Genomic DNA, 17,364 nt, shown 5'->3' on the forward strand with positions numbered 1-17,364 from the left:
GTAATCATAAGTAAATATGAAAGATGTTGTATAAATAGTGCTCTTGAGTAGAATCTAACCTAACTCTAACACTCTTCACAACCCCAAGTCGATAGGAGGAGGGGGATGATTTTTAGATAATTACCTTTGTATTAAGTTTCAAGTATATAGAAAAGTGTAAACTTAAAGTTATATAATAAATATATCCTTTTTGGAAAAATTGGTGGAACTCCGTCCCTGTTCATGCAAATACGACATAATTTGATTGATGTGATTGAGAGTACATTGTCATGGAAATAAGTTATCATATCATATCATAATAATTGCGGTTTAGACAATTTCAAGTTTATCAGACTTTTTTTATCAATGTTGACAATGACTAATACTTAACCAACAAAAAGGTTGACGTCATTATTAACTGACACCAGCTCTGTAGGCAGATTGAGAAAATTAAGTGGCGCGTATATGAATCAAACCATACAAGTACCCGGCATAGTACCCGTTCGGTTTCACTTGGATGGATTATTCATTTTAGTTTATTATTGAATGTCGTGGAGAGTGTAATTAAGTTTTATCGCAAGATTTTTTAATCAAAAATAAAATGTTAAGTAATATAAGAAAGGTTACTTACGATTTTATAGAAAATGAACGAGGATTGTTTGGTGAGAGGCAAAGTGTTAACAATTGTGATAAAGGTGAGATTGTATTTAGAAAATTATTTTTTATGCATTTATGAGTAGTTGAATATACAAAACAGCGTCGTAGAGTTGATATTAATTATATTAATTAATAGTGAATTACTAAAAATTTGCAAATAATTGCCGTACGAATCTTGTATGAAAGCGTTTATAATGTATGTATGTATATAGTGTGACTCAGAGAGTAGGTGATGCAATCGACATAAAAAAACTGTTTCTCTCAGTGTCTCATCATTTATTCATAACAAAAACTTATTCTGAAATACATGACATCAATTAATTCATTCTTTCTCTCATTATAACTAGATAACAATGAATAATAAATTATATCTAACTAATATTAGTAATATCACAAATTTTAAATAAAATATTTCATATCATGTTATTGAGAAACGCTTATAAATGCTTTATTAATGATCAGTCTGTAGATCTCAAACCACCTATTGTATAGACGGTTTAAGCAGATGATTCAAGAAAAGTTAATACTTTATTCAGTTCACCCTTGAAGGGTCTTACAGCATGATTAGTATGCTTAAAAATTTGTGTTGTTATTTTTTCGTCATTCTTGTCCCTCAGGTTGTTATTTTGGACGCATTTTGTTTGAGCATTCCTAGGTTTAGAGATCAATTCTAAATGATACACCAGCATTGGTTCACCGGAAACATCAGAGAAACCAATCGCAGAAGACAATGCAAGTTCTCATACATAAGTTCAAACAAAAACGTTTCTGAACAGCTAGAACATCGAATTGATGAGTCTTCCACCGTAAAGTCCTTGTTTTGTATCCATTAATTTCTTCTTATTCCCGCAGATCAAAAATAAATTGCGAGGTCAACGTTTTTATACACTTTAAGAAGCGGTTTATGCATTCAAATTACATTTTTTGGAGGTTTATAACATGCCATTCGGCTTGTTAAGCTTTTCTTTAAACATTTTGAATGTTCATTTATTCACGTTATTGTAGTAAAATAGTCACCTCTGATTTATTTATTCTAACATTCGAATTATGGAAAAAATTAATTTGTTATAGACCTCCCACTCTATTCGATAAAACCTTGAGATGTATTCTAAATCGTCCTCTATTCTTTATCTTTCTTTATGTAGTATTTTGCAAGCACACATATTTATAGTCAGATGAGAATATAAATTATTTAACTTTGCTTTGAACACTTGAGTGTCGATAGGTAGAGGACGATTTAGAATACATTCCAAGGTTTTATTGAATTATTCGACACATTAGTTTCTTCAAAAAACTTAAATGTTAGAATAAATAAATCAGAAGTGACTACTGTGCAACAATACGCGAATAAAGTAATATTCGAAATGTTTGAAGAAAAATGGAACCTTAATCGGAATAGAAAAAAATGCTTGGACACTTGGTTCAAACGTGAACAAAAGTGTATTATTCTTGATGGATAATATTTTGAAAACAGCATAGTATTTTCCAATGTGAATATTCATCATGTTTCTTGAATCATAACCTAACCTAATCATACTGTCATCTGTAATCATAATGGTGTGACATCCACAATTATCATCTGTGATCTTAGGAAAAATATTTCACAGAAGTTGTTCGGAAAATTATGATATTCTGGCGTGAATAATTTTCTAGGATTCTGTTTTATTTCAGATCAATATATTCAAGAAGTGGTTTCCCGATCTATAGAGGCGATAAATACGGAAGTAATAAAACAAAATGAATTGAGGTAAATTATTGTTGAATTCTTCTATACCGGCATATTCCACCTATCATTTAACTGTTAATACTAATATTGGTGATGTTTTTGAACATTTTTTATCAAATATCAATTACATTTCTGTATTGAGCAAATCTAGACAAGAGTCCAAGTCTTATAATAAATCTGCTAATTTCTACACCATTTTGACAATCTCAACAATATCTTGTTCGCGTCTATTCGTGTCTATCATAATTCTGAGGATTTATATTAATTAGGTTAAGTATTGAGTTAGGTTGAGTTGAGATAAGGTTAGGTTAAGGTTGGGTTAGGTTAGCGTTAGATGAGGTTAGGTTATGTTGGACGCGACATCATTTTCAACCCTCAATCACTATAAAATGTAAAAAATAGATACAAGACAGGGGTCGTGGCGGACAAGGCTGCTAAGTATGACGTATATAAGCTAGGTAAATATTTGGTTAGGTTGGGTGAAGATTTGGTTACGTTCGGTTAAAATTAGGTTATGTTAGGCTAAGATTAGGTTAAGATAGGTCGAGATTTGCTTAGGTTCGATTAGGTTAGGCTAGATTAAGATTAAATGTTGCTAGCTTAAAAAGGATTGAATTATTTTAATATTAGGTTAAGTTAGGTCACGATTAGGTTAAGTTAGGTTAAGATTTATTAGATCAGCTTAAGATTTGATAAGGTTAGGTTAAGATTAGGTTATGTCAAGTTTAGATTAGGTTAATTAGGTTGTTTAGCTAGGAGTAAGTTAGGTTGAGTTAGGTTCAGATTTGGTTAATTAGGTTATCTTGAGCAAGGATTAAGTTAAGTTGGGTTGAGATTAGGTTAGGTTGAAGTTGGGTTAGGTTAGCGTTAGATGAAGTTAGGTTATGTTAATATTAGGTTAGGGTAGATTGAGATTTCTAAAATTTCTTAATGTTGTATAGAATCTAGAAATGTTAACTGCTAAAAAACTCTGAAAATTCTAACTACTGAAGAAAATTCAAAAACTCCTACTACTAAAGGTGGTCACACCTATAAAGGCAACTCACTTAATCAGAAAAAGGTAACTTTTCATGTTAAATTTTTGTTTTGGTTAAATCATTAATATAAACATTAAATTTGTCGGGCTTAGTAATTGCGGTATTTGATAGATAGTATCAAAAATTTCTTTCCGCGTCTGTTATCAGTTCATCCTCAGCCTTATAATTAAAAAAACCTCTTACGATCGTCAGGACAGCCATGTAAGAAAAATTCTGCCGTTTCCTAGACTTCTTTCGGTACTGTTTATGATGTATTCAGCAACTCTACACAAACCTTACTATATTTCTTCCTCTTAGACTTTCATACCAAATGAGCAGAGAGCGGATGAATTCAAACGACTTGATGGTAATTAATTAGCCATATATCTTGACTCCGCATCTTTGCTCACATCGGAATATATGGTAAGAAAAGTATCATATATCATTCCCAGATTAAAACGTACTGACATAGGTAGAAACGTCTATTTTTACTTGTATTTTTAAATTACTTTTGTTTAAAATAATCAAAAGAGACCTAAAAAAGGGTCTTAAAAATTAAAATGTTAAAGAAATATTTCATGATTTGCCCATCCAAAACTCTGATTCATTTGAAATTTTCAGTCAAGCTGAGTATATCCCACGGGCGTCAGAAATAAGCATAATACTAGATTCAAGAACAGATCTTACAGGAGAATCACCAAAGAGGTAAGATGCTCCAAATTCTTATTTAGCCTCTCAAGCTCAACATATACATCAGTATTGGTATCGAAAAATTCAGGCGAGAACCTTCAATTGTCCGATTTGAGAAATGCTGGAATTTAAAAAAAGTAATATCTCAATAGAAATTAATTAATTTGTAATATTCTAGTCTTCAATGTGATGTAAATTGGACTGAAACGACCAAGTTGAATTATGAATTCAAAAATACCACAAATTTAGCGTAGATTTTGAAATTGTTTATTCTCAAAATATACAATTCAATGCCAATCATCTTTTATGAAATACTCACATTTGAACACTTCTTGTTGTCACAGCAACAATAATGCGATGGTAGCATCTTCACATCATTATTCCAAAGTTTAGTGAAATGTATTGCATACCATTTTGATATATTTTTTTCCTTATCAATTTATAACTCAACAACATAACGCGTATTCTTTTGCTTTAAGTTTTTGTGTAGAGTGAATTGAGGCAAGTAATTTCTAATGTGCAAAACAAAGCTATCTTGAGATATGTCAACTAACACTTAAAAATTATTTATTTATTTCAGAACCTTGCTTAATTCAGTTCAACACAATAAATTTCCCTTTAATTCCTATTGATTTCAATTTTTTTAGAGCATCATTATTAGTAAATATTTGATTCATTTCCAATAATGTAGAAATTGAGAAAATATTATGGAGGAAGGTGGTCTACCATTAGTTTCATTTGAATTTGGAACTATACATACTATAAGTACATTTCTTCTCATGCCCCCGTATATCATGAGAACAAAAAAAGTGTACCATTTAAATAAAAAAAATCATATCGCAAATTAGTTTGTTATCATATCGTTTGAATCAAATCCACAGAAGTCTATCCTCCATCAATATTTTGTCATAAAACAACGCAAATCAATACCTCAAAAGTCGTTTTCTAACAAACGAGTCCAATCTAGCAACTTAAAATCTAATAGTCTACATTTAAAAGTTGATTATGTCTTCCTTACCTGGTGTTCTAATAGAAAACAGTTTTTTAAATATTCTGAACAATGAAGGCCGGATGAAAACGCAGATTTAGAAGTTTTTGAGTAATTCCATGAGATGCAACATTTTTGGGATTGTTACATAGATGTCGTTACAACCAATTTATGTTTTTAAGTGTTAGGAGCTTTGAACGGTGTTGAATCTATTTATATCAAAATCTAATAAATCGTGAAAATCGGACTTTTGGAAGTAAGCCGACGATATATAGTACTTACATATATAGCATTACTAAAAAAATGCGATTAGCGTATTTAAATTTGTTTATTTAAAAGTTAATAAAAAATATGATAATAAACAAATGAAATTTACTAAAGAATTTTATATGAAATTATAGATATTTTACTATAACCGCTGAAATTTTCTTTTAGTTATCTTTCATAGATTTTTTATAATTAACGTTTTAATTTGAAGTAGGACATACATTTTTTGGTGGAAAAAAATTGTTAAATTTGAAGGATAATTGTTAGGCAATGATATTTTTCTTTCTTTAGTTTTGTTGACATTTGGAACACGTGCGCTTTTATTTGTATCAATTGGTAATATTTTTGGTATTTTGTATTATTAAAAAACGATTATTGTTTGAAATATTCGAACAACATTAGATACTCTGTGTGTAGCTTTTCCAGCAACTTTTTATAATTTTGTAAAGTGTAAACAAAATGAGGTTATGTAATCTAAAAGAATTAAATATCTTGGATGACAAAGAAACAAAGCTGGTATATGCACTGATAAAATGAATAAAAATATCAAAATTCAGCTGGATGCCAAATCACTTCACATTACAGTGGAAAGTGACAAGATAATGGTGACAACTGACAAGGAATACATAGTATCAAGCGCAAGCTCCTTGGTCTCTGAAAACGTAAGTTTACATAACCAAATAAATCAGAAAATAGAACAGGAAAAAAGGAAGGAAGTCAATAAAAGGAGACACAAGAGAGGCAAGGAAAAAAGGAAGAATTGAGAGAAATGAGGGCAGGAAGTATTCAACTATAAAAGGAAAATTGATCAGAAGCTGTGAATGTGAAGACTTAGGAAGTGTACATAAATATTTGATCAGGAAGTACGAGAAAAATTATTTGAAAACTATTGGAGATTAGGTTTAAGTTTCAACAAGAGAGTAGCTTTTATTTCAGGTGTGATTTTAAGAGAAGAAAAAAACACAGAAGATTGGTACTACAAAACCCAGACAATTTAACTTATCTCATACATAACATTAGATGATGAGAGGGGTCAACATCCTCCTAAGTTTAAAATCGAAATTGACAGAATTTAACTCCGGTTCTCCCTTATCAGTCCACTGTTTTGATTGTTCTTTTGTTTTTGGTGTAAAGTATTGGACCCACGTGAAACATTGACAAACACTTGGTAGAAAAAAATCTTCACGACGTTGTTTTTGTTCCATTGTGAGCAAACGCAGCACCAATATTGTGCACAGCTTTCTTATGTCTAAATTTTGAGTTGTTATGCGTAGTACCGCACTTTTTGAAATGCATAACATCTGCTAGCTCTCGTAAATTCATTCTTCCATCATCCAGTATCACTTTGTGGATTTCTGGAGTCGTAACCTCATTTGGTCGATCACTTCAATGCTGGTCTTCGAAGAACATACGGCCTCGTTTAAAGTCCGCTACCCAATATTTGACTGTTGATAACGAAGGAGCAGTCTCACTAAGAGTAGAATCTAGTTCAGCTTCTAAATTGGTTTTGCTAATGCTTTTCAAATAAATTTATTGTATCAAATAACGATGTTTACTTACATAATGTAGGTGGTAGGTTTTTCTGTAAAATAACTTGTCTATAGAATTTCATTGTAGACATAATTCTGTCAATAATAGACATTTGGTTTTTATTTTTATAGATACACGACTAAATGTTACTTGGAACCAAAAGCGGTTCCCTATTGGTACAATGAAAACCTATTACTATTCATCAATTCCACAAAGAGGATTTATGAAGAAAAAGTATATTTCAAAGTAAGTATATTCATCCATTGATAATTTATTATATAGGGTGAGTTATGAGGAAACTTACAAACTTCTATCAGATGTAGAATCTTTCAGGGAGGATATCATGTGATTAATAAAAATTCTTCATCAATTTACAGAGTGATTTGCAAAATTGACCATAAATTTTAGTTGGCTATAGTGTTCACACAGATTTTTGAAATTTTTTCATACTAGCATAACTAGAAATTCCAAAATCGGTAAAATCAATTTAGGGATTCGTAGTGAATATTCCACCACGTATAATATTTATTGAAATGCAGTAATATCCAAACTACACAAATATATCAAATGTTTTACTAAATAAACAAAAATATGTAAAGAACTCTCAAATATACGTCTGATTTTGAAATAACAAATGGAACATCAATATAAGTCAGTCTTTAGATCAATTATTTTGGAATGGTGATTTTTTCGCATTTTTAGAAATGTTCTACAAGCGTCTTCCTGAATAGTCAGTTTCTTTACATTTTTTCAATCTAATGCACCAATCATTTATATTTTCATCTCTTCCAAATGATCTCTGTACTATGTAAATAAACAATACTTTAGTTATCAGATATATGTCGTAGCACTTAATATGATTATTTAGTTTAGTCGCTTTCCCTAGTATTGTTTCAAAAATCAAACTTTCAGAATCCAATAGGTCCTCATTATGATCCATTAAGTCTTAATTGAGTCTCATAAATTCATCAAACAATTCGTGCAAATCTCATAAACCAACAAAACAAGTATCCATTTTTTTTAGTTCACTAATTACCTTATCGCTGGATGTGGTTAAAAAATTTATTGTGTTTCATTTTCTTTAAAAATTAAAATAAAATTTTGTTTAAAACATATTTCTTATCAGTACACGATATAGGAACATGGTACTGTGGATAAATTTATATTTATTTTGAAATTGTGAGTCATAAGCGTCAGTATAAGTATCTGGACGGATATATCAGCATAAATAAAACTCACTCCAAATAAATTCAACCAAGTAAATTATGTATTTCTTATCGAGATATTGTGTATTGACTTTCCGATTCAAAAACACATTTTTTTACAAAAGTCGATATTATTCGTCATTATAATTTCCTTCAATACAATCATTTCCACGCTTCTCTAACTTTTAATGCTTCAGTTTCAGCAATTGCTTCTTCATTTGAGCTAAATTTCTTACCGGTCAGCATTTTTTTGAGATCATTGAATAGCCAGAGTTTATTGGGTGTCAGAACTAGAATATACGGTGGATAAGGAAGCAATTCAAAGTGTAATACGTTCAATTTAATAATCATTGCCTTCCCCACTTGTGAATTGATACATTGTCTTGGTAAAACAGTGGTTTTTTCGACATATGAGGTCGTTTTTTCTTGATTTTTGCATTCAAACATCCAACACAGCTGACTGTTGTGCCTTTGCATACTTCGGACCTGGTTCACAGGCTGCATTCCACTCAGATGATGATCATTTTGATTCCGGAGTGAAATGATGGATTCACGTTTCATCAATTATCACATATCGACGACAAAAATCTCATTTATTACGTGTATACATAGCCAAACACTGCTCTGAATCATCAACACGTTGTTGTTTTTGATCGATTGTTAGTAAACACACCCACTTTGAAAAAAGCTTTCTCGTGGTCAAATATTCATGCATAATTTTAAATACATTGTCAATTGATATCTTTATGGCCTCAGCTATCTCACGCAATTCCAATTTGTGGACTTTTTCGATGTTTTTTGGAGTGAATATCTGGATTGGACGACCAGAACTTTCACCATCGTCGGAGTCTGTACGACCATGTTTAAATTCAGCAAACCAATAAAAAATTGTTCTTTTCGATTGAGCAGAGTTCGGATAACATTTTTGAAGCCATTGCTGTGCTTCTACAGTATTTTTTTATCAAGAAACAATAATAAATAACACCCGAAATTGTTTTGAAAATAAATAAAGTAGTTGCACTTAAATGGCTGTCATTTTTTTCTGAATAATCAAAATCTCATGAAATTTCACACATAGTCTTCTGAAAGTTGGTACTTCATAAACGTCATATGTATTTGACAATGGCAGTGCCATCTGTGTGTCAGTCACACGACTTTTAAGTGACGTAATATTAACGAGAAGACTACTAGAATAATAATTTTCCGGTCTCAAAAACCGTGCCCACAGTTTTTGGTAATGAAGCTTTGTAGTCGAATCGGAGAGTTTATACGGAAGAAATAACACAGCACGTCCAATAGGCTTATAATTTCCTTCTCAACTTCTCTAGCAGTACATCTGGATCGATCTTTATCTTGAACAGTTGTCTTTCTTTCATAAATAAACATATAATGTCGTCAACATTTTTTTAATGAAAAAGAGTTTGAAAGAAAGTACAGAGATAACCATGTCTAATACATCGTCCATGATATAGGATGCCAAATTATTATTGAAAGAAAAATATGTGTTGAAACAAAATGACATTAATTCTAAAAATGTCACGAGCTTCTAAAATGTATTTTTCATCACATTAACACACGGAATAGTTTGGAATCCATTGTTTTGAAAATAACCAAAGTAGCTTCACTTAAATGACTGTCACTTTTTACTGTCTAATCGAAATGTCATGACATTTGACTTAAAGTCTTTTGAAAGCTGGTACCTCATAAACGTCATATGGATTTGATAATAGCAAAGCCATCAATAAATTGACTTAAGTAATACACTTATTTATTAAGTGCTCATTTTGGAACTTACGTGTCACGTTAATTTTGTTAAAGAGCAGCATGGTCATTTTTATTGATTTTTTTATAATGTGTAAAAGTTTGTCTTATATAACATCTTGTATACATTATCATGAAATAAACTACAGAACGTATAGATTGGTCGCACTTCGACTCAATACTGAATAAAAATCTAAACATGAGCTTACCACAAAGGCGATGTCGCAAAAAAAAACGAAAAAGATCGAAGCTCGACGTTGAGTAGTGGTCTTTTGCAATGTGAACAAATTCATATAAAGTCTATAGCCAGAAAGATTTTTTAACACCGCTGGAACGGCATCGCTCGACGCTCACCGCTTGAGCGTTGCCAATGTGAACTAAATGTAACGTTTGAGCGCAGAAATCAAGCAAAAACGGCAGCAGTTGACTAAGAAAAAAATGTTATTTCATCAAGACTATCCATTAGCTCAGACATACGCTATTGCGATGGTTAAAATTGCATTTTGAATTGCTACATCAAGCACTCTATTCGCCTGATATAACCCCCTCAGATTATTTTCTGTTCCTAGACTTAAGAAAATTATCCAGCAATTCGGCTTCAAGAAATTTTTTTAACTAACAAAAACTATCTTGTAAATAACGCTCGTAAATGCTTGATGCCCTGATGGCTTTTGCTTTATTTAACTGTTTTAAATAGAAAACAAGCGTCATCTTGTTAAAATGCTGTAAAATAGAACTAACTATAGCGAGAACATTTAGAACATAAAACTGTCTAAAATTACGACAGTTTTCTTCACAACATTTTGAGTGCTTCAAAGTAGTATTCTTCAGTGATCGTCTATTCTTCTGGAGCACATTTTTGGTGCATAATCAAAGAAAACAGGCAACATCATCTTCGCTTACACTTTGATGTGCTTTTTTTGGTCTAATGACTCAGAATGATTTCTCTGTGTTTTGTTTGGTTTTAAATTGTGATCATCCATCACCATCCATATTAAACACACTCTGGTCACAAACTGTCTTGGTATCTCGCATTTAAAAAGACTTATTCGTATTTGATATCTCACAGTAGGTTTTGGAAAGCTTTGACATGGATATATGAAAGTAGGATCGATACTTTTGGGGCAAACCACGTATAATTTAGCATTGAAAATTTGTTTATGGTGTGATTTGATACGCAAGAACTGATATTATATAAAAACAGTGCTAATTATCAGATGTAATTTTCATATAAATGATTTTATTTTAATTTTGTACATTTGGAATTATTAGAAAGAGGATCTTATTATCTCCAAATATTCTTATAGTATTCGACTATTATTTTCGATTAAATACAGTGGAATTTTCAAAAATTCATTCGGGAAGGTATTGTGGATAGGAAAAAAATCTAAACCCACATATATTCTGTTTTTTAAGTGAAAATATATTTTTTATTTTCAGGAAAAGTTTCTACCAATAAAATGGTCAGAAAGAATGTGGACTGAAGCAAATTACAGTAACCATCCGTTGAAAATTTCCACGCTTGACATTCCTCTGACCGACATATATATACCTCTTAATGAAGTACAAGCATGCTGATAGAAAACATGATGCCAAAGATATATCATACCAAAAATTAAACCCTACATCCCTCATTTTATAAATATTCTGTTTAATCAACGAGATACGATAGCCCGAAAAAATCATAAACGTACTTTAAATTTCTTTCTGGGCTAGTAGTTATTTAATACGATTGTATACATTTGTAAAACTAGTTTCAATAAAGAGTTTTATAGATATGATGATTTTTATTAAGGGGTCCAGCTGGTCTGGACAACTATGTTACATTAGAAAGTGGAAAGGAGCACAATTTATACTGTCTTGATGCATGTATGTTAGTTGTTGATTTTTATAGTTTTCTAAATCACTGAAGTCGTGTCTGAATGCATATATTTTCCGCGGACTTAACAGTTATAATTTTCAGAAATATCTAGTACCTTTTTGAAACATTGCATTAGTTCAAAATAAAAATTTTCGAAAATTGTATGAATTTTATATGAAAACCTAGAAAATTACCAAAATTCCAGCAAGTTTCTGGAATTCTTGAACGTCCAATTTTCCAGAAATTTCCAGAATTGTACCCACTATTTGTTGTTGTTTCAAGAAGTAATTGTTGTTGTTTCTAAAGCTGGAAATATTTATCGAATTTCCAACTCCAATAATTTATTAAAATTTAAGAACAACAATTTTTTGAACTTTTTACTTCTTAAGCCACTCTTTTGATAAATCATCTTGATTTTTGCTCTTTTTTGATAGAATACTAGTTTAAATAAACTGAAGTTTCGACCTAATTCAGTCTAATAAAATATATGTATAACGATTTATAAGATATCATTTTTTTGAGAAACTGCATGAATTTTTAAGAAAAGATTCAGTGAAATTTGAATGCAGTGAAAGCAGCATAGTGAAGATGTTTCCATTCATTCAAATAAAGCCGAATTTTCGCACCATTTCAAAACTGTCGATGAAACCATCATTCATCACATCACATCCGAAACAAAAACACAATCAAAACAATGGATTGAAATGGGAGAACCGTTTTCAAAGAAGACGAAGACCATTCGATCTACAGCCAAATCTGTCAATGTCGAACTCTCGTAAATGCAACGTTTGAGTTCCAGACACGACTCCAATGTTCAGTACTTAAACGGGATATTTTCCTCGAATCTCTCTGTCATTCATTTCCACACGCGTTGTAATTTGAATCTTCAAAATTCGCAAACCTCTTTAGGATCGAAATAGTTGCAAACAATCCTTTATCAACGTGTTCACAATAAAACATCACTTATAAAATTTGTCCTATTATCCCATCAAGTGAAAGTAACTGGTATTGACATACCTGTTTATACCTGCCAACCCAGTAGTTTGTCCAGGTTAATAATAGACAGCCCTTTGTCTGCCCCTACTATATATTTTATATTTTAAGTCCAGTATAAAACTTTCTAATTAACTTGATGTTGCAACATTTCATGAAAAATCGTTTTTTGAAAAATAAATGAAAATAATCTGTCCAGGATTTTTTCAGACAAATAAATTTATTATAAAATAATCAACTTGGTGAAGGTCGATTTAAGTTTGGATCTTGGACTAATAAGTTAAAAAATAGTAAACCTCAATTTAAATTCCACTTTTTCGAGGTACAGTACAGTATCAGTATAAATAGTTAACTGCTAAGGAATGAAAAATCCGTACAAACGGTTTGTTTTAATTCAATTATTCAATTTAATTATGCACTTTGGGAGACAATGCAACCTCAAGCTAAAATCTAGTACTTTTTTCCCTTTTATAATGAATAACAATTCACTTTCATAAGCATATATTTCCAGTATTCACTGATTCATTACATTTAGTTGCTTACAAGGTTCCGTTTCCGTTTGATAGAAATTTAAATCACAACATTTATTTTGACTGGCATTTTGAGAACTTCCATCTGTGAATTTGTTGGTACAGCAATTGTAGGAAACATGTCGAAACATTTTATGCTTCTGAAGATTTTTTGTGTCTTTGATGAAGTTATCATCTAAAAATTTACAATTCGGAACGCTGGAGAATCTTCTGTTCTGTAAATATGGTGGATCCGCTAAGGAGAGCTAAAAAATGAAAGTAAGGATAAAAAGAATAATACGGAAACCGTTGAAATCTCAATTTTAATAGTAATTCAATAGGACTGTTACAGACAAATTATATTTTGAGCTCAATTGATAGCTCTTCCAATATCAACACTTGCCCACAATTTTGTTTGATCTATCTACCATAGCCGTAGATCATTTTATAAATTTATTATTTTTATAAATACTTTTAAAATTATGTATATCTTATCGTTAAAAGGCAATCGACAATTAACTTGTTCAAACTGAATAATCAATTATAAAACGTAAATAGACGAGTACAACCTGCCTGTGAGGGAGTTCGGTTTAAACAGGGTACAAGACGTGAACTGAGCCCTTTTTGTACCTTATCTGGTTTTGATTACATGTTTTTCGGTTTTGTGAATGATCCACAGCAACCCTTTTCGTGACTACTCGATAAATTCCGACAGCTTCGGCCAATAGAAATGCATTCATGTTCACAATTCGATGTTTTCATTGGTAGACAGTGGAAATGACGAGTCCACGTGGACTGACGGTTTGTTAGATGCTTACCAAATTTTATACTGGGACTGATATGATTTTTCATTTCTTAATTTGGTATGGGTGCCGTGAGTATTTATGAAATATTGATTGTTCCTCGCATAACTGTCTTCTGCAATTGATATAGGAAGAACTATACTTATTTATTTGGTACCAAATGGTTATTTACATCTACTGTAATAAGAAATGAACTTCCTGTTTAATATTATGCAGCGCTGCTTTACTGATCTTAACAGCGTGAGTTTTGGTTTACTAGAAATTTGTATTATGTTTGTTTTTACATTTTTGTTATTTATTTCGTTATTTTTAGAAAATTATAACTGAAAGATGTACCGTGTAGGCGATTAAGAAAGATCGACGGTCATATCTCAGGAACGAAATATATTACAAATTCAGGAATAAAAAAATTATAGAATAATTGCCCCGAGAAACTCGTGAAAATTATTGTCGGAATATTAGGTTTACCACCAGAGGGAATATTTTAAAATATAAATTTGAAAAAGCCAAATTCTTTTGAAATTCACCCAGAAATTGCCTCTAAGTGGCAATTTATATACGATAATCGAAATCTTTGGAATCTTCGTATGAAAAAAAGGCTGTATTTTCGGTTCTGTTTAACCTATTTCGATGAACTCTATTTATTTGAAAAAGCTTTTGTCCAGAAATGAATTGTGACAAAGTCATTGCCAGCTATATCATAAGCGGTTTCTTATTGGGAACGTGGCAATGAAACACCAAAGTGGACTAATTATCAACGTCAATTATAATATTTGGAAATTTTAAAATCTAAAATGTTTACAGAAATTAATACAATTCCAAACTAAAGAAAATCTATTACTATTATAAGTGAGTGAGAATTTTACTATTATTATACATTAGAAATATTTCTTATATTGTATTTGACCATAATTTTAGTCGCAGACGATGAATACATAAGTATTCGGAAGCTCGGAAGATATATTAAGGTTAGTCCACTTTGGTGTTTCATCGTCACATTCCCAATAAGAAACCGCTGGCAAGTGATGTTAAAAATACTTACCCCTTTCATACGATATGGATATGGAGTTGTGAAGCTGCTATGCATTGTAGAGACATAAGAATCATCGAAATTGTATTTTGATTCCGGTTTTGAAACTCTAAAAGACAATGCAATAATTACAACTATATATGAATTGTCGAAAGTCAGAATCGACGGGGTTTACTCAGGGACATTCAGAACTGCCGCAGGAGTTAGATAGGGTTGCATTCTTTCACGTAGCTCATTTAAAGTTTATAGTAAATACGTCATGAGAGAGGTTCTAGATGAAGGACAAGACAAAATATCAGTTGGAGGTAAGAGTATCATGGACAGAGCACAGTACAAAAAATTGGTCAACGTACAAGGCTGCTAACCAGAATAAACTGCATGTACCTGCTGTAGCTAACTAGAAGATCGGAAACAATAGAACGATTAATCATAGAAAGGAAAGTATAAGGCAAACGCCCAAGAGGCAGATCTCCAACTAAATGGGTAGACCAAACAAAGCCCTTGATAAATATGAGACTGTATCATGCCGAAAAGATATCATAGGATAGGCAAGCATTCAAGTAACTACTGAATAAATTATAAATGGTATCATGAATAATGGAAAGAGGACGAGGATTAATTGTTTGGCTACATTTCAAATTATGGAACGTCGAATTGGATGTTTTTATGGCAAATAGTCCATGAGATAAGGAGTTCACATATAAAATTTTACATTACGGAAATGAATAGCTTTTGAGAAAATCATTTTTGAAAATGTAAATAACGTAACTCGTTGACGCAATTTTGTAATATGTCCCGCATGACGTGCAAATTCAGTGGCTATTAATCATTTACAATGTCATACTTCAAATCGGTGTCATTTTCGATTTTATTTTACAAATTTGAATAACTAGCCTTTTTTAAAACACTCTCTAACCTGAAATTTTGACACAAAGTTATTAACACTAGGGCGTGTTTCAATCATCGTTTTTTCGCCTTATTATTGAGAAAGTTAGATTAGATTGGGTTGGGTTAGGTTAGGTTATTATTATTTCCTTCAAAAACCCGAACGATTTATAAAGTTGCAAAATATATTATGTACTATGTAGTTAGTACTAATATACCCTTAATATAACATCAGTTTTGAATTATTTAAAGAAAGGATCCCATCACGGGATGAGTAGCTTTTACCGGGGGAGTGGTTAGGTTAGGAGCCGAGAACTTCTTAATACGTTTATACTGAGCAGTACTGATTTATACCCGACATAACCTCAAACTTTATCTTCCAATTAAACACAACGGGGGGCTTCGCCACCAATCCCTTCAGAGAAGGGCCTTTCCTCACTATTCTCTTCTACTTCCGCCCGCAAATCACTACAAATCGACGGTCCATAATCTTAAGTTTTACCAAATATTTTTATTCTAGTTGAAATTATCATTAATTCTACCATAATTTAGGTAAAAATCCAGCTGATACTGATGTATTTATAACTTACTCGATCCCAGTATAAACGTTAACCAATAATTTATTAGGATTAATGTCTAAATCTTTCCTTCTTTTGAAGACTTGTTTTAACATATCTTCTGTGGTTGTAGACCAATTATCATCGTAGTTATTACCGCAATGATTGTAGTGAGACCTGAAGAGATTGTAATTCTCTGGACTGTAAGGATTATTATCTACAGGTTGTGAATATTGGTAGTTTTCCCATCCTGTTACTTTAACAGCTGGGATAAACTTTTTCTTTGTGTACAAAGTTACTTTAGGGCGAAGATCCATTGGATTTTCGTGTATATTTTCGAGCTGTAATAATTTATTCTAGAAATCGAGTATTTTTTTAAAAATAAAACTTACTATAAATGGAGGTGGCATTCTTGTTAAATTTTTCAATTGGCGAGGATAAAAATGCTCTTTGACAAAATTCAATAACCAATTTTATCAAACTGACAGTACAAAAATGATATTTTCTTCTTTCATTTAGATGAAAACGTAACTGGAAAAGTTGATTTTTTATCTCAATTTTCATCCAATGTTAGAATAAGGATATTCTTAGTATTATAGCCATTAATATGGTAACAGTATTATCAATAGAGTTGAAGGCATTTTTGGCACAATTGAAGCAAGTACCATTGTCGATATATATTACATTTGGGCAGCCTCTTCTGACAATAGAACGTATTAGTGGCTGCAGAAATGACACAGTAGTGAAAGAGACTGATATGCCAATGTCTATGAACCAAGAGATCTATGATCTGAATAAAAAGAAATATATCCAGATGAATTGGTAATAATAGGAGAGCTGCTACCTTTGAACAATAGCAACACAGTTGTCAATATGTCAAATCTGACAAAACCATCATAGAGTTTGA

The 17,364-nt window shown here is 31.4% G+C and overlaps 2 protein-coding genes across 2 annotated transcripts; one reads left to right on the top strand and one right to left on the bottom strand.

Annotated features, from left to right (window-relative positions):
- The first annotated feature begins 377 nt into the window (after positions 1 to 377).
- On the top strand, positions 378 to 11,597 carry LOC130893792 (uncharacterized). Its single transcript, XM_057800164.1, has 5 exons — positions 378 to 674; positions 2,308 to 2,383; positions 4,000 to 4,083; positions 6,985 to 7,099; positions 11,260 to 11,597. Exons 1-5 carry the CDS (start codon positions 581 to 583, stop codon positions 11,395 to 11,397), a joined length of 507 nt encoding a protein of 168 aa, XP_057656147.1. The 5' UTR covers positions 378 to 580; the 3' UTR covers positions 11,398 to 11,597.
- Positions 11,598 to 13,159: 1,562 nt separating this feature from the next.
- Positions 13,160 to 17,139, bottom strand: LOC130893600 (uncharacterized). Its single transcript, XM_057799823.1, has 4 exons — positions 16,850 to 17,139; positions 16,491 to 16,798; positions 15,028 to 15,124; positions 13,160 to 13,448 (listed from the first exon to the last, which is right to left on the bottom strand). The coding sequence occupies exons 1-4, from the start codon at positions 16,865 to 16,867 to the stop codon at positions 13,188 to 13,190; spliced, it is 684 nt and encodes a 227-aa protein (XP_057655806.1). The 5' UTR covers positions 16,868 to 17,139; the 3' UTR covers positions 13,160 to 13,187.
- Positions 17,140 to 17,364: the final 225 nt, after the last annotated feature.

Source organism: Diorhabda carinulata, chromosome 5, assembly GCF_026250575.1.
Source record: "Diorhabda carinulata isolate Delta chromosome 5, icDioCari1.1, whole genome shotgun sequence".
Classification (NCBI taxonomy): Eukaryota; Metazoa; Arthropoda; class Insecta; order Coleoptera; family Chrysomelidae; genus Diorhabda; species Diorhabda carinulata.